The 23,772-nt window shown below is 39.8% G+C and overlaps 2 protein-coding genes across 4 annotated transcripts in view; both read right to left on the bottom strand.

The window, feature by feature from the left end:
- Window positions 1-64: 64 nt before the first annotated feature.
- Window positions 65-20,375, bottom strand: LOC121942488 (coiled-coil domain 40 molecular ruler complex subunit). The gene is made up of 19 exons (XM_042485706.2): window positions 19,870-20,375; window positions 19,190-19,329; window positions 17,914-17,998; window positions 17,312-17,448; window positions 16,301-16,384; window positions 14,436-14,655; window positions 12,770-12,927; window positions 12,571-12,693; window positions 11,415-11,536; window positions 10,844-11,087; window positions 9,243-9,425; window positions 8,393-8,638; window positions 8,058-8,271; window positions 6,572-6,741; window positions 6,398-6,489; window positions 4,009-4,129; window positions 2,417-2,605; window positions 2,186-2,344; window positions 65-796 (listed from the first exon to the last, which is right to left on the bottom strand). The coding sequence occupies exons 2-19, from the start codon at window positions 19,322-19,324 to the stop codon at window positions 539-541; spliced, it is 2,940 nt and encodes a 979-aa protein (XP_042341640.2). The 5' UTR covers window positions 19,325-19,329; window positions 19,870-20,375; the 3' UTR covers window positions 65-538.
- Window positions 20,376-20,642: 267 nt separating this feature from the next.
- The window catches only part of LOC121941936 (testis-expressed protein 2-like), a 42,116-nt gene continuing 38,986 nt past the window's right edge, over window positions 20,643-23,772 (bottom strand). For all 3 annotated transcript variants that reach the window (XM_042484956.2, XM_042484955.2, XM_088075435.1), the window contains exon 13: window positions 20,643-23,403. In XM_042484956.2, coding sequence (XP_042340890.2) covers window positions 23,254-23,403 — 150 coding nt within the window. In that variant the 3' untranslated portion in view covers window positions 20,643-23,253. The remainder of the gene's footprint in view (window positions 23,404-23,772) is intronic.

Raw genomic sequence — 23,772 nt, 5'->3', positions numbered from 1 at the left:
ATACCTAAAGAACGCAAAGTTCTGTAACTTGGAAATAGAAATGATTGTGTTCTGGACCATGATAGATATTTGACCAAGATATTATTGATCACAAACAAGAAAGCAATAACATTGGTTAGAAATCGTAGGAGAGAATTATACCAATGAAAAAATCACCTTTGGTTAAAAAATCACCTTAAAGTCTTTTTTTAAGCCAGATGTTAGCAGGTGTTTCCTTGCAGTGGAAAATAAGCTTCAGAGACCTCAACACTTTCAAATCCACCATCCAACACCGTCAAAATTGTTTAAAATGAAGAAAAAAAACAAAACGCTAAAAAATTAATCTAGTTATTTCTATTAATGCTTTGTTAGTCTTCATTCTATTACATTGTTTCGCAAACATGTTTAATTTGAAAACAACAAAGAATGCAAACATTAAAATCTGTGATCTCTGATTCTTCTCAGGTTATCTAATCATTCTCTCTTATTTTCACCTATTTTGTACTCCATTTCCATGTTTTACTCCTCCTGTACTCACTGTCATGTGTCTAACCTCTGTTCATTCTCTGGCCTCCTCCTGCTCCAGGGCCTCTGTGCGTGCTGCAAGTGCCAGCAACAGCCTGCGGAGCGCCCCCTGGTGCTGGGGGAGCTCCTCACACACACGGTGCAGGATGGTGCCAACAGCGTGCACGCGCTCCATCTGGCTCTGCAGGGAGGCTCCCACGGTTTCGCTGGTGGACAAGGCTTGGTAGCTGCCCTCACGCACCCCCTGCAGCTTCTTGGCGCGGCTCTGCAGAGCCACGAGGTGGGCTAAGTTCTAGAGAAACAGAGGTATAAGGAATGAGATGGATATGTTTTGTGATTTCACCTGTTCAAAACACTGACCACAGAAAGGAGGGAAAAAATGAGTAGTGTGGTATTCTCGGTGTGTGGGGGTGGTTTCTATAAGTGGAAACTGTGACGCTCAAGTCACTTAATCCACAGGCATGTTCACACCCAGAAAAATGCTTTAAAGAACATTCTCAACCACACCTTCATTGTGTTTCTCAGCCAGCAGATGTCTGAGAGTGCATATTTCACACACTTAGCAGCAATTATTTATTTCTCACTTATTTCAAATACTTAACTTTCATAACATTTCAAGACAATGACGAGTCAGTCACTCTCACACAATGTGAATACACACCAGTGTAATTTACAAAGTTGATCTGACAGTATATTTACATGGTAGCATGTGTTAATATGTTGTAATGCAGTACAATAGATAAATAGATAGATAGATATACTTTATTGATCTCAAAACTGAGAAATTGGGATGTAGCAGCGCCATGCAGTAAGAACAGAGAATAAAGAGCACACATTATTAATAGAATATAAAGGAATATGCTTAAAAAAAAACTAAAAAAACTAAGAGACTGTACATATCTACATATATACATGTGTAAAGTGCGGAACAGTATCTGAATAAATATAAATAAAAATAAAGTCAGCAGTGCAGAGTGATGGCGAGCAGTTTTTTTAGTGTCCTCCTCTCCACCACCGTCTCCACAGTCTCCAGCCTAAAACCTACCACAGAGCCAGCTTTCTTAATGATTTTATTAAGTCTGTTGGTGTCACTGGCTCTGATGCTGCTACCCCAACAAACAGCAGCGAAGAAGATGGCACTGGAGACAACAGACTGGTAGAAGATCTCCAACATCTTGCTGCACACGTTGAAGGATCGTAGCTTCCTCAGGAAGTAGAGTCTGCTCATCCCCTTCTTATACACAGCGTCAGTGTTAGATTTCCAGTCCAGTCTGTTATTTATCACTACCCAAAAAAAGGGTTTCCCATACATTTATTTATTTGTGGTAGCCTGCCACAATCAAAAAATCTGCTGCCATCAGAGTTTACGTTAGCCGGGATACGCTGCCTTGTGGCTGGCAATAGCCTACTTGTTGTTGTCCGGCAGATAAACACAACGACAGCCAAATTGTCCAGGGGAAAAATATGCCTCTCCAGAACTTACGGCACATATGCGGCTCTTTGTGTGCTCAGTATAGTTAGGTGATGGCATCACGGATCACGTTCTACAGGGATCTGTTCGGATCAAGAAAAAAAAACAAAACTTGCCTATGCTGTGTTTACAGACCTGCAAAAATGTACAAATTTAGAGAGAGGACAGAGAATGATACCCCAATCCCGCCACAAAGTATGTGCTCCTCACCCTGTCTTTGGTGTCCTGGAGATCTCCGAAGTCAGCGTCGAGGATATAGCTAGTGCTGCAGAGTTCTATCAGCTGCTCCTTCTGCTGCATCATCCTGTCGCTCACACTCCTCTGGCTCTCCTCTAGCTCCCTGATCACCTGCTCCTGCTCTACCACGTGCTGAAGACAGAAATAGTGAATGTAAGATAATTGTGAAACATGCTTGAAATATGGAAAATCTCTGTCCCTTACTTTGTGTGTGTCCTTGATCTTGCGCTGCAGGCCCTGTATGACACGGTTCAGCTCGCCCTTTGTAGTCTGTTTGTGGGAGCTGTGCATCATGGCCTCCCTGCGCAGGACGATGGTCTCCCTCCTCGCCACTGTTGCTTCACTCTCCCTCAGCAGTCGCTCCTGCTGCTTCATCAGCTGGTTGATTCGAACCTGCACACCGTCCCAGCCATTCATTTTAGCTCACTCTAAATGTTTTCCTCACCTAAACCTCATACTATGGTATTGGTTGAGATGCTGTTTTACAGCATGTTGTTTTAAAGGATTACTCTGCTGTTTTTCAATATTAACCCTTGGGGACTGTTTGGTACTTGCTTTTCATTCTTCAATGTTTGATAATGTTGGCTGTGTTAGTACATATGGAATACAATTTGGCAAGATCGTGTAGTTTTGGTTAATCTTGGAATTTCCAGCTCAGGTCCTACAATAAGTCTAAAATACACTGTGTAAACAAAACTGTTACATTCATACTGATGAGTGCGAAATATGCGGCATTGAAACCCATTCAAATTGCAATTTTTGATCCCACTGCCATAAAAGCATAAAAACATGCATTGTATTATTTCGAACATTTGATATTTAAGTGTAAGTGGCTCAAGTATTTGTCATTGATACGATCTGTAGGTTATGTATCAGTCGTTTTTTTTGTTTGTTTTTTTGTTCATTGCACTTGGCCATAAGGCTTGTTTGCGTGTGTTTTGTTTTGCTTGGTTTTGTTTATACATGTTCCAAATAAAGATTTATTTATTCATTCATTCCTCCAACAAGAAGAAACTGATTTTCACCTCATGTCGGCCATTCTAAAAGGGTTTTCAACCTGTTACTTAGCCACTTGATCTGTGTGTGCAGTGTTGCTCTTGCTGCTAGAGCCAACCAGCAAAGAGAAACACTTGAGAATATAAAACATTGACAGAGCTTGAGAGTCTGTTATGGAGGCAGGGGTGACACACACACATGCACACACACACACACACACGCACGCACACACGCACGCACGCACGCACGCACACACACACACACACACACACACACACACACACACACACACACACACACACACACACACACACACACACACACACACACACACACACAGACAGACACACACACACACACACAGACACACACACACACACACACACACACAGACAGACACACACAGACACACACAGACACACACAGACATCCTGCCCACACCCACCCTGTTGGGTTGGAGAGTCCTCAACAACACTGTACATTGAAACAATGTCCCACAGTGCAAAAAAAAAAAAAAAGTTTGAAGCTTTATACACATAATGGTGCCATTTGTACAGATGATGTAATGCCAGGATTGATTGTGCTTCCTGATCCTGCTGACTGTGTTTTTATACAAAAAGAGGATCTTCAAATCTTGAGACAAACTAGTGTTGAGAGAGGTGTTAGGAGTATATTACTGTTTGCTGCCTTCATGTACATACAACAAATGTATGCACATACAAAGGCAAACAGTGGATGATAACTCAATATTACGGTTTATTGTCTCGACATATAATCATTGTGTGTGCAGTTGTGTTTACCTCCATACGGTGTATCTCAGACTTCATCATCTGGATTTCTCCCTGGCCCACTTCTGAGTCCACGATTGAACGAGTCTCTTTTACGAGCTTGGTCTTCTTCTCCCACAGCAGAATCTGCCGCCTGTGGGCCACACAAACATGACACACATGCACACAACAAAGGAAGCGTGTAAAACAAGTGCCCAACATGTGTAGTATGTGCTGTAAATGAAGAGTGAGACTAGAATTATTTCCATCCTGATTGTATGCCTCCATGCATCAGTTAAATTGCAATTGAAGTTTACATCATTGTGTGTAAAAACATGGATGCCTTACATTCACACTGATGAACATTTTTCCCCAGCAGCACAGAAGATCTCTACATTCAGCACAGTTTCAAGATTAGCGTCATCAATTCGGTATCTGACCAACTGTCTCCCCTTAAATTCTTGAGTTATAATGTTGAGTAATGACCAGAAAAGTGTGTTAAGTAGACCATTATGATATCACAGGAAAGTTGACCTTTGACCTTTTAGATATAAAATGTCAGCACTTCATCATTATATCCTATTAGACATTTGTGTGAAATGTTGTCATAATTAGCAGGATAATTAAATTAATTAAAGAGTTATAGCCAAAAACGTTTTGTGAGGTCCCAGTGACCTTCACCCACCAAATTCTAATCAGTTTATTCTTTGGTCCAAGTGGACAATTATGTCAAATTTATGAAATTCCCTAAAGGAGTTCAAGAGATATCATGTTCAAGAGAATGAGATGGATTCAAGATCACAGGGACCTTTGACCACCAAAATTATATCAGTTCATCGTTAAGTCAAAGTGGAAGTTTGTGCCAAATTTGAAGAATTTCTTTCAAGGTGCTTTTGATATATCATGTTCATGTTCTTGGGATATTGCATTGTAGAGAATAAGACAGCTGCAAGGTCATAGTGACCTTGGTCTTTGACCACCAAAGTCTAATCAATTCATCATTGAGTCCAAGTATACATTTTTGCCAAATTTGAAAAAAAATCTTCAAGGCATTTTTCGAGACATCACGTACACGAGAATGGGATGGCTGGACTGACAGACAGACAACCTAAAAAATATAACGCTTTCTGCTATGGCTATCATCAGTGCAGAGACATAAAAAAAGGACAAAGCAAGAACAATGTAAGCTGTCAGTAACTGAATGATTTTGTTTCAATCCATAGGCTACAAGGTATAAATTATTAGAAAACAGAAAAGTGTCTTGACATTTATGAATCAGTGTTTTTAAATAACTTGAATACCGTTGAGGTTACTGTGTTCTAAGCAGTGATCTAAAATCTGCTAACTAGGAGTGTAAATCAGTGGTTTCATCACGATACGACATTATATCGAAACTTTAGTATTTGCTGAGTACAAAGTCTACCACAATTTCGATTCGATTTAGTCGATGGCCAGAAAAGATAAAAACAACATATACATAATTGAAAATGATATAACTGGTTCATTCTGTTTGAAAACACTTTCTGGAGAAAATGTTTTCATTTCAATTTAAACCATGATCTTTTTTCTTAAAACTTCAGGGCTGTCTGACATCCTCAAAACGTGGATTAACAATAAGATCTTTTCGCTTAAGTATAAAACTCAATAATAACTGTCAAGGGTCATAGACAAAACAACTGTCTTTTGTAGGTTACATTTCCTCCACATATAAAACATGGTAATGTTGTTAGCATAAACCTATGGCATTTTACATTGCAGAAATTCGCTTAACGAACTAACCAACATACTATTATTTATGCTTCGTCTTACTCACCGCCGGTTTAAGTCCCTGCATCTCCTGACAGAACAGCACTGATGACTTTCAGTCTACATGCACGTTTTTTTAGTCAACATTGCTGAAACAGAGCAGCTAACGTAACATTAGGAAGAAGTCAGTGAAGTGACCCGGCAGGTGTGTCCTGTTTCCTCAGTACGGCTTTTGTTTACATATGACGTGCGCCGTCTGTTAACTTGCAGTTTTTCCGAAAACAAAACATTTCCACACTGATGATTGATTCATGAGTAAATAATAGTAATATATCCTCATCATCTTTCCCTCGGCTGCTCGCCATCATCTGCCGGACGCTGTGTGACATGACATATACTTACAAAATAAGGGCATGCCTGAAATAGGATGATATGGATCTATGTTTACACTTTGTGTCGATGTTACTTGATCGTTGTTCATTTAATACACCCCTACTGCTAACCATAACAAAATACTTGTTGTATTAAGCTAGCACTGATTTATAAGAGTACAGTTGAATAGATATAGCTTGTATATTTTGTTTAAAACATATATAATTTTGGTTCATAAGGTTGCTATACAGATGAAGAAATACAAACTCATACTGTCGAAGCATAAAATGAATATGTGACTGACTCAGCCTCCAGCAGACTGTTGAGAAGTCTTTCTTTTTCCTCTTGGGTCTTCTCCTGTTTCATCTGCAGCTCGATGGACTCCCGCTCTGCCTCCTAAACACATGAAGCATAACCTTTTACTGTTAAACTGCAGAAAACAATAAACTCAAGGATGAATTTAAAAATCACGCCGTGCCTTGAGTCTGTGCAGGAAGTCTGTCTCCATCAGTGCGTTCTCCTGTTCCAGTGCCTGGCTAAGCCGTCCGTGCTTGCTCAGCAGGGTGCTGAGCTTCAGCAGGTCTCCTCTCAGCAGCTTCACATTCTTATCCAGCTCTGTCTCGTCACGGTGCACAACCTCAATCTGACCTGGTGGGGTTAGAGTTGGTTTAATAGCAGTTTATGTAATAGTGCACAGGCAAAGTTAGAGTACATCTGTAGATGTCAGACTGACGCAGGAAAGAAATTAACCTTTGAACTCTGCAACGGAAATGGTCTGCTGGTGCCTACACTGGTATTTTTGCTTATTGTGATGTCATTATTTGGAGTATCTTTAAATGCTTCATATCCCTAAAATCTGTGCAACCTAAGCTAAAAGCTTATGTAAATCAATAAACCATAGAAATTTATAAAACTGTGTCATTCAAAAGAATATATTTAAAAATTGTAGAGACATAGACTATATATGTCTTAACACTCCATGAGTTAAGATAACTATGTACAATATGTAGGTTTTGAGATATGCTCATATTTTATGGGCAAAGTATACAGGTGTTGTGATGGAGTCGTCATTCCTCTGAAGCCACTGCATGTTTTTGCAATGCAGGTAGCACAATGACATCACATCACGTGCGCAGAAGAAATTCATGGTAGTAAAACTGGTAAATTGGTAGGAGTAGCCATTATTAGCAGCAGATTCAATTCTCATATAGTCCAAAGTAAGCTAGGAATGGGAGATTCAGGGTTTTTCTTTTAATATTTTAATAATGACAATAATTGATAGGGATGAAAGGCAGAGGAAAAAGTAAGTGCGTGCATTAGAAAATGAATGCTTTTGAATATTTTCTATGAAAGTGTTTTTCATGAATGCCATTTTAATATGCTCTGCATTTAGTTAGTTAGTTGTGTGTTTACATATTCTTTAACAGCCAGGCCTTCATCATTTGTACGACACATGGTGATCACAGAGTTGTGCGTACGCACTGTTTGGAAAAAGGCCCAGTGTGATGAAATGGAAGAAAGAAGCCTTAGCTTTCTACTGCAAAAAGCATGACTGCTAAAGTTATTATGATTTTTCATTTTAGGGGAATATGTAAACAGCAGTCTCATGCAGCCATTAAATTCTCGTTTAAGGCAAAATACTACATTTGCATTGCACTTAAGGTAAGGTAACATAAGGTACTGACATGATGACAGAAAAGACAGAAGCCTTTCATTTTTGCTGCAAAAAGAACAAAATTCTCTAGCTGTAAAGGTTCCTATATAAAATCTATTTAAATAAAATCATGAAAACTATCAACCACAGCCGTCCATGGGAGGTCTGTTTTTAAAGGATTCAAATCTCAGACATGATGTTCACTTGCTCACAGTCACTAAAAGCCTACACATAACTCACTAACTAGTGAGTTTGATTGGCTGACTTGGACCTGTGTGTGTGCATGCTTCTTTCTAACTATATTACTTACTTTCCAAGCGTATTTTCTTCTGCTGCATGCACGTGTACTCCGCCTGCAGTTTGAGCATGTCCTTGCTGTTAGCTCCTTTCTCCTGGTTCAGTCCTTCTAGAGTCTCCTGTCGTCGCATCCACAGCTGCTTGTCATTCTTAATATTTGCCGCCAGCTCCTCGATCTGATCCATTAATGCCTCCACCTTGATTTGCAGAGGACTCAGGTCCTCACGCTGGTAATGAAGGCACACAGACCACACAGGCAACATGTGATTTTTTTTCTGATTGTAATGAATTTCTATTCCACATAGACAACAAACAACCAGGGATTACTGCTTCCCCCAAATCTCTCACCCCAGTGCTGGCTGCAATTTGACCGATCTTTTTGTTATAGCTGGTGATGGCAGCCTGCTTCTGCCCGATCACTGTCACAAAGGAGGAAATCTTGGACTGGATTGTTGTCAGCAACTTGTTGTACTTTGCGATCTCCTCCTCCAGGGCTTCCTGGGTGAGGGTCAGGCTGTCTAGCTGTTGGCTGAGTTCACTGCTCTCCTGTCCCACTACTGATATCTCATCCTCCAGCTGCCACAGCTGAGAGATCTACAGAGGGAGAAGAAATGACAAACAGGAAAAAAAAATGTAATATCATCAGAAAGCCAAATCTTTATCCTTAGCATACTGCATATGTGAATTGTGTGTTGTTTTGTAATGTCTGTCTTCAGCAAATTATATTTTTTTGGCATTTGGCAGCCTCTCTGCCGTTCACACTGGTTCTCAAACTGTACTCCTTTAAAGGAGCAGTGTGTAGAGTTTAGTGGTATCCAGCAGCGAGGGCTGTAGATTGTAACCAGCTAAAACTCCTGCTATGAAGTTAGGATTGCTTCAGTGTTTATTGTTCAGGAGGCTTTTACTGGGAGGGATAAAATAATTCATGATGAGTTTCTCCTGTGCTGAGTTTATGGACCAGCAAAAATGTCTGAATTTAGAGAGGGACAGAATGATAACGGAAAGACACCAAAACATGATTAGGCTAGTTGTGTGTATATGGAAGGAGCCAATGGAAAGGAACTTTGATGTTATTAATCTGCATCTTTAAACTGAAAGATGGTCAACCCTTATAACATGTTTTTCAAGGGCATGCCACATTCTCAATGATTATTCCATCTTAATATTTCCCATCTTTGTCATCATCATCATCTCCCACCTTGTCCTTCTTGAGTGCAGCTACCCTGCTGATGAGTCGCTGGGAGTACTTTGCAGCCTGGTTGTGGGTGAGCTTCTGCTGGATGGAGGTCGTGATCTTATCCTCAAACTCGTGACGGAGAGCACTGTCTTTCTCCAACTGCCTCCTCTGATTGTTCATTTCATCATGGTGGGTTTTGGTTTCCTAGAATAATGAAGGCAAAAAAGAATTTGAGAGTGGACTGGTTTCAGAGGGAAATGGGAAGGTAGGAAGACACTTGGCATCATTCAGGTTTATGTGCTTACAAATGTTAGTAAGTGCATATGCAAAATTACTGTTGGATACACAACACCTGCACACTGGCCAATTTTGTTCTTACCACCCTGTGAATGTTAGTGAACACACTGTCATGCCCCCTTTCCTCCATATAAGCAAACATGTTTGCTTAGAGGTGTGTGATGGACACAGCGGTGAAGTTGTTTCTGCGGTCATAATGGTAAATATGTTGGCAATCAAACAGTTGATAGGCAGTTTATCATTCTCTTCAAACATATTATGTCGGTCTCTGAAGACGTGCTTCTGAAGGCCAACACTTTCTCATCCCACCTCATCACATGTTACAGCTTTGTCAGTGGACCTTTGCGTCTACATATTATGAGTTAAGTGTCATTCTGCACCTATTTTTTTACCCTCCAGGATCCCGTTACTGGGATTTCAACAAACGCACATGGCGGGACGACGTGACACATGGTTATAATACAGCAACAACAGCACAAATGGTTAGATTTAGGGGAGGCACATGGTAGGGTGTAGAAAGAAAACATCACATTCAGAAAGAAAGTGAACAATGGACCCCAGCGTAGTTTGCTGGACCCATTCACCTCCTCTCCCACCTGCCCTATAAGCGCCCTTGTGCTCCTTATATTATGTCTGTACGGGCAGCGTTTGAACCTGATGTCGTCCAGCCACATCATGCAGATGTGACAGGTTTCTTTCGACAGTGTTCTCAAGTGAAGCTGGCCGGCTCATAATAACACTACGATCGGTTCTGTCCAACCACAGTCTCAGCTTACACAGTCTATCTGTGTATCATGCAGATGCAAAAGGTGGCTTTTGGTGTCTGAATCTTACCCCAAAAGCACTGCAAAAGTGGCAGTATTTGCCAACTTCATAATGAGAATGGGCTGGAGCTGTGGAGGAGTGAGGGGTAGATCTGACTGGAAGCCAAGGATACTTTTGGCAGACAGCCTGTCACTCAAGTGGCCCCACCATTAAATATGTGTAACTTTAAGCCTTAATAAAATGTAAATGGATGAGTTATAAAAATAAATGTTGAATGTTGAAATTAGCTATAGAGACCAAAACTGTTCTTTGTACAAGGCCATAAACATGTTCATTTCTGCTATGAAGTTGAACATTTTAACAGGGATGTTTAGGGGATGGACTCTGTTTTGAAGCCAGCCTCAAGAGGACATTAGAGAAACCGTAGTTTTTGGCACGTCATTTTTCATCCACGCAAGTACAAATTGTATGCTAATGAGGTCCTATTTTAAATAGACACCAGTCTGGAAAAATCAGATGCAGAGCCGTAAAAACAGAAGCCTTGGTCCTCTTGTAGCTACCTTACTGAGCCTGGCGAGGGTGCGCTCCGTCTCCCTCAGAGTGCGGAGGCAGGTGCTGTATTGGGCCTGCAGAGCCTCCTGCTGGACTTGCTTCTGACTGATCAGCTTTTTGGAGGTGGCGCCGTCTGCCTGGGACCAGTTCAGCTGCATCGTAAGAGTCTCGTTTTTGTCCTGCTCTTCAGATGTGGATTTCTTGTAACCCTCAATCTCACTGTCCAGCATGACCACCTGGTGCTCGGCAGTGCTGAGGGTAACAAGGACAGCAGCAAAGAAGTAACAGAAGCACGTCTTAATTTTGATTGTTTCTGTTTAGATTTCAAGTGATCATTATGTGTCCTACAAATATTATGTTGTATTTCTACATCTTTTCAACACATATCTGAATATTCTTGCTTTAGCCTGAAAATTGAGAGGATAAGCAAAACAAAAATCTATCACTGCAGAAAGACACCACCCCCATGAAGCACATCTCCCGCAGGGATATTGTTAGCTACATGTACTATTAGTACGTTATCACATTTAAAGTGGAGCAGTATAATAACATTCAGCCTTCTGTCGCCCCCCTTCTCACCGCACAGCCTCCTGCATGGCGCTGAAGGCCTCGTCTTGTCTCCTCATACCAAGCAGGTTGCTGCTCCACTGCTGCAGCAGCTGTTTACGCTCCATCATCACAGACTCCATCTGCATCTCAGCCTGCGCAAAGACACAAACATAAGTGGACATGTGTCGTGACTGTTGTTGTAGAAACTTTACCAACACTTACAGATTACAACAGTATACATATATTTCATTATTTCATTTAACAACAGTTTAAATTTACTCGAGTGAGACTGCTTAAGTCCACCAAATCCAGTCAACACTGCCATAATAATTACAGGTACTGTGCTGTCTTTGTTGTCTGTTAAATTACATCCCTAACCGAATCAACCAGTGTAAGTTTAAGCCCAAACCAGGCCTGTCCGAAATCATCACAGAAAATACTGAGCAGGAACTGTATTGCTACACCAGAGAAGCTCTCTGCCCGGGCTGAAAGAAACGACAGAGAACCTGGCACGGAGCCTGGCTGCTCTCTGTCTCTGTCTCTCTCTCACACTGCCTACAGGGCAAAGAGAAGAGGAAGCTGCTATCTGATGTTGAAAGAGGAGATAATATCAATCAATCAACACATAAAATCAATAACATAGACCTGTGTTGATAATTTATGTTGGATTTACATTTTAAATAAACAAGAATTAAATTAAATCAAGGGGAGAGAACTGACTTTTTAATGTTTTTATATATTTACCGTATCTTTAAAAAGTTTTGGGGTTTTTTTCCCCACAGTCAAAGCCCTACCTGAATCGGCCAATCAGCACATATTTTCAGCCCAAACCTGGCTCAACCTGTCGAGCTCGGGTTGAGAATTAAGAACTGACTTGAAAACGACAAGGCCAAAAAGATTAAAGGGAGGGTTTGTCATTTTACACTTCCTTTTGTAAAACAAATAAATAAATAATAATAATAAAATGGCTAATGCATTGCAGAGCTATTCATTTATTCATATCTTTAAACACAGCCTGTGCAGCTGTATTATTTAGAAAACAGAAGTATCAGATCAGGACTCTGCATCAGCAGATACTCAGTATTAAGTGACTCGGATTCAAAGTCACTTGGGGGCAAAAAAACATGATCAGGTATATATGATCATTATCAGGTATATATACTGTTTTAGGTCATGATCCAGTTACCTCAGAGAGCGTCTCTTTGGCTGCCTGCGTCTCCTCTGCTTGAGCTTTGGTCTGAGCCTCATACATGGCAATCTGCTGCGTCAGCCTCTCCATGTTCTTTGATAGACGCTCCACATATAGATCCTGACGACACAGGAGACTTTTTAATCAATAACAGTTCATTATTGATGTTACTGAACTTCAGACTTGATCCTGTCACCTGCTTCAGTTTCTGGTCTTGGGCCTGGTTCCTCTCAGCTCCTGCTTTGTTTGTGGCGTTCTTCATGGCTTTGACATTAGAGTGCAGATCTTCACTGAGTCCCTGCGCGAATGCCAGATGCAGCTTCAGGTTGTCCAACTCTGTCTGTAACTGGGACACTGAAGAGAGGACACAAAGGAGCCAGCATTTACATGGTGTCTTAAATCTGTAGTTTAGAAACATGGGCTGATGCTGTCTTGCTGTTGCTGAAACTATACTGTATGATACAATGTACCAAACTACAGGCTGCTTCCAATACAAAGTCTTGTGTGCAAGAACAAGAATGACATTTCAATTAGGGCTATTAAACAATTAATTTTGTTAAAATTGTGATTGCAATTTCAATAGTTAATCATAATTAATCACTTTTTTTAAAATGAAATGTTTACAATTCCATTATTCTGTATTTCAAAACAGTTTTAAGTCAATTTTGACGAGGTAAACTGAGTCTCACCAGATTGACTTAATTAGGAATCACATGACAGCATTCATACTCTTCAGGAGTTCCAGTTTAGTTGCTCTCTGTGATTCATAGAGGTCCTGTGTCATGAAACTACTGTTCCCCTCAACCTGAGGACGTCTCTTAGACCCGAGTCTTCCACCATGTTGGCTGGTCTGCAGTCAGTTTCTACCCATTTAGTAGCTGTAGTTCACTTCTTCGATTCGGTTTCATTCAAAGATTTGTGGAGATTCCAAAATAGTGCTTTGCCAGCTTTGGTGATGCAGCTGTCTGCTGACATCAGTCTGATTAGCTGCATGTCTGTGCTGAACTTGTTGGTTGGAGCAATTTCCAGGCTATTTTGGGGCCCCAATATGTAGAAATACTCAAATGGGTGAAAATAACACACTCATACTGCATGCAAAAAAACCCAGTTTTTGCTCAGAACTGCATGAGACTAGCATTTCGTGGGCTTGTCCGTAAAGAGGAGACTCATGGGTTTCCCATAGAACCCATTCTTATTCCGATATCTTGAGGGGGATCCCTGTGAAATGGCCATGCCATTTTTCCATGGGCCAAAACTTTGCCCAACATTATTTCGTCCCCTTTCTGAGAAGATGGCATGACATGGTTGGCCCCACTGGAATCCTCTGGCTCTCTAGTTTCATATGATACCAGTATCATCACTCTAGCTATAAAGACAGATCCAAGATTCAGTTCAAATAAATTTAAGTCATACTGTTGGATAATTTGCAAAAACATTTGAACCTAAAATGTTAACCCCATTTATTTTAAGAAATGCTGTAATTTCAGCTGAGATAAAGCAACAAAGCCTAGCCTCATGTGTTTCTGCTTTTGGTTGTTAAATGCTTCTTTCCCTGGACATGCTTACAGTGATAAATGTGTGCTATTGACTTTTCAGCAGTATTTAAGGCACAAGATTGAGGTTTCTGATTTTAAATAGGATAACAATTACAATATAGCTGACCATTTTCGGAAATAATAGGCCAAGTCTAACATACAGAGTATTTTGCTCACATTTCCCAACATGGTGTCAAACATCAGAATCATCATGGATTAAATCAGTTATCTGGGATTTGCTTGTAAGAGTTTGAAATAAATTTTGTAAAACAGTCACCAGGATGAAATATAATCCTAGTTTGATACTGAAAGGCAAGTCAGTCTCACCGCTGGTTTTGGCTTTGGCAGTTTGGCCAGAAACACTGGCATGTTGCCTCTTTACCACCTCCAGCTGATCCTGAGCCTGCCGTTGTTTGGCCTCAGCCTGCGCCTTGGCGTGATGACGGTCATCCAGCCTGGTCTGGAGTCTGGCCAGCTGCTCCTGAATCCTGAACATCTCAATATTCATCTCCTGCATGTGGCTGGCATCTGCCTTCTCCATTTCCAGCTGGGGCAGCGGGAGAGAGCAGAGAGAAAGAAACCAGAAAACAAATTATCAAGAGTCTTTTATTCAATCAGGCTCTCAGATAGTCTGTCAAACTCTGCTTTCCTTTTATCACGAACATCACTTTTTTTAAAGTGAACATTTTTATGCTGGGTATTTAAATGTATATTGTATGCTGTATCCCAAACCCTAACCACACTGGACAAACATGGAACAAATTCTAACAACATCTAAAACAACACTTGTATTATATCAATCAAACATAAAAAGTGACAGAACTACAAAAGCATTTCCGTACACATGGCAAGCGAAGTTTGATGATTGCAGGCCTGGAAACAGGAGTGTGTTGGTCAGAAGAGAGGAGATTTAGCAGCGAAAAACTAAATATAAAGGAATTAAAAACCATCACACCCGATGGACTGAATAAAATTTGACTAAAATAATCATAATCAGTAAAAATCTCCACTGGAAACTGGACTGAAATAACACCAAAGAGGGATGTAACCACAATGTGATCTGAAAACATGTTTAGAAAAGATCTACAGGATAAAAACATGTCATTGTGTTTCAAAAGTTACTCGATAAAACTGTGATTTAAAAAGTAAAATCTACTAGATACAATCATAATTAAAACACCCTAGGAACAGTGGAGAAATTTTGGATAAACAGCTCAACTTATTAGGATTAGGACGTGAGGTAAAGTCATTTTTATTGCAAAATATGTACAAAAATGGCAAGGTATTGTGTTTTTCTCTCCTTTTTTATTTTAGTTGCATATGAATTTGTTTTCGTCTTTGACTGTATGTTTGTTGCATGTGAATTTGTTTGGGTTTGGAACACTTTTGTGGCACTTAATTGACTTAAGTATGTTGGGTAAAAGTCATAAAAAATGACAGCTGCTAGTTCTGTGTTGATGGACTATAACTGGAGACTTAAAGGTTGTGGATGGCCCGGTAGTGGAGGCCCAGTCCACCATCGATGGTAGAATGGACCAAGAAACAAACGTTGATATATAGTGTAATGGGAGGAAAGGGTTTTAAACAATATTAAGGTAGTGTGCTTGTACCTACTGCTTGGCTGACAAATCAAGTCAAATCCTCTCCCTACACCTAACCCTAACCCTGGTAAGAACCATCATCTTTTATTATTAATGTAGATTCCCATTAACCCTGTCTGTTTCTCCCCTCAGCTTTCTGGAACTCTGCTTTTAACAAAAAATTACCCATTGTTTTATCTACCTTTTATTCTTCCCCCTTTTATCCAAAGTTTTATCAACAACCATAATACATCTTTTTATTGTACTTACTTCTTAAATTATTTTTAGGGATTAAAAGGGATTTTTAATTAGCTCTTTAACCATATCAACCCCTTTTTGGTAGAAATTGTAATCAGAACTGGTTCATTTAGGTACTTTTTAACAGCAAACACACTGCTGTTACCTTTGTGCCTGTGCCCCATGGAATATACTGTAGAATACGGCATTTTAACCCTAACCTAACCCCAGGAAATACATGTTTGTCAATTTAATTTTTATATAGGTCAACAGCACCATCTTCTGGACAATCTTCACCTGCACGTGTGTGTAGACGGCATGTTAGTTTCTTCTTTGTGTGTATATCTGTATGTGTGAGTATGATAAATAGCCAACCTTTTCCCTCAGTTCCAGGTTGATCCTCTCCAGCTGCTTGGTGAGTTGACTGCTGAGAGCAGCCTGTTGCCTTCTGACCAGAGGCTGCAACACATAAACATGACATCAGTGACATGAGATTTGGCTACACATGGTATAATGTTTACGAACCACCAGGCGGGTTTCCATAACAGATTTACCCAAAAGGCAAAGCAATATTTTCAAAATTTTGATAAACACAACTGTGACATGACTGCATCACTGTGGGATGTTATGTGATTTCTCCTTCCAACATTCCAAGAAGCATGGCTATGGATGTTGAAAACATTAGCAGGGTTTATTTCTATTGCAGCCACCACACTAGCCGTCATTATTTCCAATCCAAGGCCATGTAGGTGTTATGCGAACAATAATGGAAAGGCAAGCCCCTTATACATGGGAGCGGCTACGTATGAGGGATTTCTGGGAGGTGATAGACCACGATTTCACAGAGGAATTGTGGATGTAAAACTTCAGGATGATCCGCTCAACTTTTGAAGAGTTATGCGATGCAATAACAGCTCTTGTAGCTCTTGCTCCATCATGCCAGAGGGAGCACATAGCCATAGCATCATTTGACCTATAAAAGCCAAAAAATTGCAGTTTTGCTTAATATGTTTTTTTCAAATCACCCTAGATACCATCTCATGCAGTTGAGAACTTACTACTGTGAAATATTTTTTTTCGATAAATGGGAGTTTTTTCAATATTGATGTGTTTCCATTAGATATATTTTATATTTGCAATTTCAATTTGTGAAATATAAGGGGTTAATGGAAATCCGCCTAAGGACTAGAAGCAAATTTGCAGCATTAACGTAGCTTTTGGAGGGCTTAGCTGATACTTGAGCACTGTTTCAGTGCTCCAAATACATTAACATTGTAGACACTCAGATGATATATTGGCAACACTGCACTCTCCGAGGAGCAGAAGACTAAATCTATATATTAAATAATCACTGATTGCATAAACAAAGAAGGAAGAGCTACAGACGTGTTCAGAGTCCAAAACTATAAACTCCTCCTGCTCATCCTCGTCCTCCAGCAGTGGCTCCTGAACCTCCATGTCCTCTGTTGTGTTAAGGTTTGAGAGGTTAAGTGTCAGTGGGACCTGAGCAACATTTTGCTGCACTGAAATACAGAAAATAAAAGACAGTCTTTACTATGAATTCAATGTGAACTTGGGAATATTTCAATATTTCTTTCAAAATGTATATATATGTTTGCTCTCCATATGCTGACCTAAACTTTCAGTGCAAATATTGTTAGGAACAATAAAGTTTATGTTAACACTTTGAAAACTGGATCGACATCACTCTTCTTGTGCTGCGTTCAGATGCCTTTCACAAGTATTTAAACCCTCAGACCCTGTGAAGATTGGTTTGCTTTGTTTTTAAAATACAGGAAACAGTCAGTGAAAAACTTGACAAGAAGTGTTCTACAAGAAAAATGGTAAATTTAGAAACTTATGTTTTTAAAAGCTAGGGAAAGATTTCAAAAAATTCCCACAGGATAATTGTTTTAGCTGTGCTTCGCTGTGTTGCTCTAACCTTGATTGTCAATCCCAGACAGAGTTTGATCCCAGTTGTGACTGACCTGAATTTGTGGCTGCGGGGGGGTCATCACTGTGGTCAGGGTGAGGCTGAGGGGTCTGGCCATCAGGCTCTGGTCCTGACTGATTCTGTGAGTCACAGTGGGACACACACAGAAAGCAGGCATAAAGGTCTTAAACACTGACTCTGATTCAGACAGCGTGTTGTGTTAGACTATATTTGTGCACATTCCAGACTCTGACAGGAGCTGGCAAAAGAACTTTATCATGGCAGACATTTTGACATGTCAAATAGGAAAACCAGGTAAAAATAATGATAGCTGCACTGGAATAACTAACTGGGCCACTTAACCCACTCAAACTGCAATTTTTGATCCCATAGCCATCTGAGATTATAAAAACTGCATTGTATTATTTCTGGGTATCAGTCTAGGCTTTTGCCTTGGAATTTGTTATTTTTTACTTTTTTCCACATGATAATGTCATTTTTACTAGATCTGGCAAATGGAGAAAATACATGATATTTTGACTAGGTGCACTGTCACAATTAATGTTGCTGCTAATCATTGACATACCCCAGGCTGTGATAATCCCAAAACATCTACTTAGCACATAGTATATTGACAATAATTCATTGTTTGTGGGTTGTGTTTTTTTGTAAATATTATATAATTTTTATTTTTAAATATATCTAATTGTTTTGAAAATAATACTGTACAAAACCAATGTTGCTGCGAATCATTGACATATCCCAAGCTGTGATAATAAAAAAAAATCTACTTAGCATCATGTGGAAAATTGAAAATAATATTTTCGCATTTTGTGTTTTAATAATATAAAAACATAGTGGCATTATCACAAACACCTGGCATTAAAGGGTCAAAATTCTGAGAATGAATGAATATTTGATATAACTGGACTGATGTTGGTTTTAAAAAAAAAAAATAACTCAATGAAAATGAGAATGTACTATATTTTTTTAAGCTTGATTTTTAAAAGTGCATTTTATGGGCAGAGTGTGTGTATGCAATATTAAAGTGGGCCCTAAGGGTTAATGAAACTGAGCCATGGTTAATATTACCATTTTCACCTGTCCAAATGTCTGCTGTGTAAAGGTCCACAGGTGTCACATAGTAACACTGTACTACCAGCCTGACGGGCTTGAACACAGATTAGCCTGCAAGTGCAACATCATAACACTTGGAGAAATATGAAATAAATAACCTCATGTCTTCCTAAGAAGTTTTAAGTACGAAGAGAAACATGAAACATTAAAGCTAAAAATTTGCATGCGTCTTATTTACTGCCCAGACATGATACCTGTTGAGCAGATGGGACAGCCGCTCCACAGTCCTCCGCTGCCTCCTCAGCTCCGTCATGCGGCCGGCTGTCTGTCTGAGTTTGGCTGGGGCCTCCCTCACCTCCCTCTCCTCCCTCTCCTCCTGAGCTCTGCATTGGACCTGTGGTGATGACGCAGAGGAATGAAGATATTTACATTTGTATATATCAATATTTTTTTCTATGTAACCGTTAGCTAATATGCTTGTTTTTCCACGGTGCTGATACAACAGCTATAGGACTTTTAACCACGCGTGTATCACTCCGCTTCACAGGTGTTCTAACCTGTTAATTAGCTTAACAAAACCCCCTCTAAAACCTCTTTTAGCGTAACGTTATGCTGTTTTCGTTAATTAATCTCTCATCAAGAACATTGTGGCTAACTCGCTTTTAGTAGCTATGAGGGGACACAAAACACAAACCTCTCAAAGCCAACACCTCCCAGGACGGTAACTTGTTAGCCCTGGGCTAACGTTAGTTAGCTAGCTCTCATCGGAGCTTAGACAGAGAGCTCGAGGGAACATTAACCCAGTCACAACAGTTACAGAAGTGGCCAGCTAACATTAGCTACTAAACACATAAAAGCTATACAGCGTAACTTTATCTTTGGGTAAAATATTAGAAATAAGTTCCTTAATTGCGTTAAAGCTGTAGGTACTTACCACCGTAGCACTGCCACTAACAACCCAGCGCACTAACGTTGCTAAGCAACCGACAACATCCGCTGGAGGAGGAGGTGGGGCGCTCAGCATCGTCCCAGAGCGGCTGATGCGGTCACTTCAGCACGTCAGCGTACAAGAAGTTTGCTCCTTAAAGCCAGAGAAAAGCCACATGTCAGCAGTATACCCTGTGATAACTATCACTATCACAAATGATTTCAATTTGAAGAAGAACCTTGCACCTTTTGTTCCTCAGAGGATGACACCGTTGACTTGATTTTTTTAAACGTCCATATGCTAATTTGTTTTTGTCCGAGGCTGCATTCATCACTGGTTGTCACAAGAAAAATAGATTATGTATCATCATTAAGTTACAAACACATATGTAGCTCATATTATTTTTTGGACAACCTGGATACATACATTTCAGGCTCATAACTTGCCCAACTACTAAAAGTCACTAAAATAAATGGAAAAAAAAATGTATGTACACCACTGACTGACAAATATAGTTACAAAAAACAAAATATTGAGTTATTTATATTTGTTGCTATATTATATCAATGTATTGGTAGTCATAATACAATACTGCATGCTACTAATGCAGCAATGACAGGGGCCATTCTGCTGCCAAATGAATACTTTTTTAAACAAACAAGATAAAGACAAAAAAAGCTAAAAAACAAAACAAAAAACCCCTATTTCAATCAAAACAGTAAGAAAGTTTTGCGTCCCAGATATTCAAAATACAAAATTCGAAGCCAAAAAAACCAAAAGGCTTTTCACTGTCAGATTTATTTTTGCTCTATAAATAAGGCAGATACACATAATCACTTAATTTGGCCTTAAAATTACATGATAACTTTAAAAGTCATTAATAATTCACAGATAAAAATCATGGCATGATCTTCATATATCCTCAAAAATCTTATTTCATTGTGTTTATTCCAAAGAAGTAGACAAAAATACAACCATAACCCACCTCATGTAGTCATTCAGAAACAAATACTTCACAAAAAGTAACCAAAGCATAAAAGGAAAGACAATCATACAGGAAAAAAAATCCATTATGTGTTGCAGTGCTTTAGTATCCTAAGAGAGCAAAAAAAAATGAAAAAAGAAGGTAAATATTCCTGTAAACAATGTTAATGCAGGTATTGTAGCGCATTTGTAAATATTACCTCAAAATGCTTCATCAAGACAGGATGTGTACCTTTGAGCAGAGATCTGGCACTAATTGCCTAATCAAAGGGCTTTGGTTTCAATTAGAAATATGACACAGTTATAAATGTGTTTTCTGAAATGGAACCTGTTGATAAGGCGTTACATTCTTGGCAATTAATGTTCCGCTGTGCAGTACGTACCTTCACTTCACCCAATTGCTGTACATACAGTATGGCAGGTAGAGTCTCTTTAAAGCACTGCCACATATCCAAGTTGGTCATATAAAAACATCAACAAAAAAAAAATCAAAAAATAACAATTAAGTAGAAACGATGTATCAATAAATACACCACCTGGTACTCCATATGGTTAAATGACACATCTGAATATGAAGATCTGCAGGATGAGATCATGTGTATCAGAAGAAAACAAGAACAAAACTTGTATTTGTGCAATCATTTGCATACCACAGTCAGAATGTAACTGGGTAAAAACTGCTGTCATACAATAAGAACCAAAACTATCCAAACATACATTCAATCGACATGTTAGAGGTCTCATACTTCTTATCTCACACGCACAGTTATATACCTATACAATATCATACTAGAGTTTACCTAGCGTTTCTATCATTGCACTTATTGTGTTTGTGTATTCGTTATTATTGTGGGATTTACATAGCGAATGACACTTCCTACATAATAATGTTTGCTCTTGAGCATTAGTTCCATACAGACATGGATAAGGGCATCATTGGCATGAAAAAAGGGATGTTGGTAAATGCAGCCCGTTCTCATTTCAAAGTCGTCAAATACTGCTGCTTTTGCTGTGCTTTTGGCGTAAGATCGCAACACCAAAAGCCAACTTTTGCATCCCCATTATACACTGCAGAGAATGCTGGAGAGAAACATTACATTGTTATTTTACACTGGTGGACAGCATCTACCGTGGCAGTAGGATAAGCAGGCAGGTGGCACCAGTTTAAAACACGCCTGAATGAAACCTGCTATGTCTGCGATATACGCCACAGATTAGTGTCAGGTTGAAATGCTGCTGGTAACAACATATCAGGGGCACGGAGGTCTCTATAAGGCATGCAGAAGGGGAGGTGGATGGATCCAACAAGCCCAGAACTTTTATGTGTGAGTTCAGTGTTTGCTTCCTGTCTGAATGTTATGTTTGTTTTTTTTCCTACACCTAACCTTGTGCCCTTTTTTCTAACTCTAATCACCTGTGACTTTGTTGCCTAATCCTAACCAGTTTGGTTGCCATGTGCTTTTGTTGCCTAAACATAATCACAGCATGCAGCGTAGTCCCACAATGTGCTTGTGTTTACATCACACTTACTGCGCACCGGAACATCAACAGCGGATGCAGAAGGATACCTAGAGTGTAATATGTAGATTTAAAAGTCCACTTTAAAGCGGCAACATGTGATGACTTGGGATGAGAACATTTTGGCGAATTAAGGAAGGTGTTTAGGGTGTAGTCACAGCACAAAGGAATACTGTTAACACCTGATGAAAAATCGCAGACATGAAGCCACTTAAAGTTCGAATGTTTCATACAGTAAAGAAATCTAACATCAAGTTGCTGAGCTTATATACTTTCTTTTTAAACCTGCTTACACTTCGTTCATTCTCACCGATAAAAATCTCCTTCACACACTAATCATTCACTATGAAAACACCTTCAACTTCAACGTACTATCTATTGTACAACTCCACTTACTGTGTTTCTATAATAAGTGTGCTACCATGCTCGATCTAAGTCTCTAGCCTCAGTAGCAACGTGTCATCTGCAGGCTGTAAGGTATCTGGTGAATGCTTCCACTTCAACACATTCATAGAACATTACACATGTATATATCCCCATATACTCCCATTATTAAATTAAACCAACCCAGAGTAAGAGCCAAAAATGACTCTTGTCACATATCAGCCCCTATTCAAAGGTTCCTACAGTTATATAGCAATCCTTCCATTTTCTCTGGCACGATAAATACTACTGAACAGAGCAGCAAGCAACAGTTTGTTTTTAGTGTTTCCTTGGTCGACTCAACCGTTTTTCTTTTTTTTAATTGATCAGGTTTCCTCTACGGTGAGTGAGAAACCATCTCCCTACAGGAATGGAATTTTATTACAGTAGTGTCTGACCTATCCACTTTGGCTCCAGTTCCAATTTAGAGACTTCATAAGCTCTAGGAAATACTGTAAACAATCTTCATGGCTGGCTGGTGCCTTCCTTCTCTGGCTGGGAAGGCTCTGGGTCCACTGCGAGGCCCACAAAGGGCCCGCCGGCTGTGCGTGGGTCCATGGCAGAATGCATGATAGTTAGCCATACATCGTCCATGTTTGGCATTACAAAGACTTTCTAAAAGAGGAGAGACAACGATGGATGGACAGTGAGCGGTCTGACAATCTTTTGTATTCTTGGAATATTTTCGACACGTAATGTTTTGGAAAATAAACCATAAACAGTAAGCACATATAACAGAGAGCAGTGGCTCAGATTGTGCAGCAAGTTGTCCTCTAATGGGAAGGTTAGAAGGTGGTTCATCCACTCTACATGTTGAAGTATCCTTGGGCAAGATACTGAACCCCAAATTTCTCCATCTGCTGTTCCATTGGTGTGTGATGTGTATAAATAGTTGAAAACTGAGCAGCAGGTGGCACATGGTATAGTAGCCTCAGCCACCAGTGTGTAAACGTGCCTCATAGTGTGAAGGTACTTTGAGTGGTT

Source organism: Plectropomus leopardus, chromosome 3 (genome assembly GCF_026936395.1).
Source record: "Plectropomus leopardus strain MGB_pleo_1.0 chromosome 3, ASM2693639v1, whole genome shotgun sequence".
Lineage (NCBI taxonomy): Eukaryota > Metazoa > Chordata > Actinopteri > Perciformes > Serranidae > Plectropomus > Plectropomus leopardus.
Note: the sequence above shows the minus strand (reverse complement) of the source record. Positions and strands in the feature narration are given on the sequence as shown.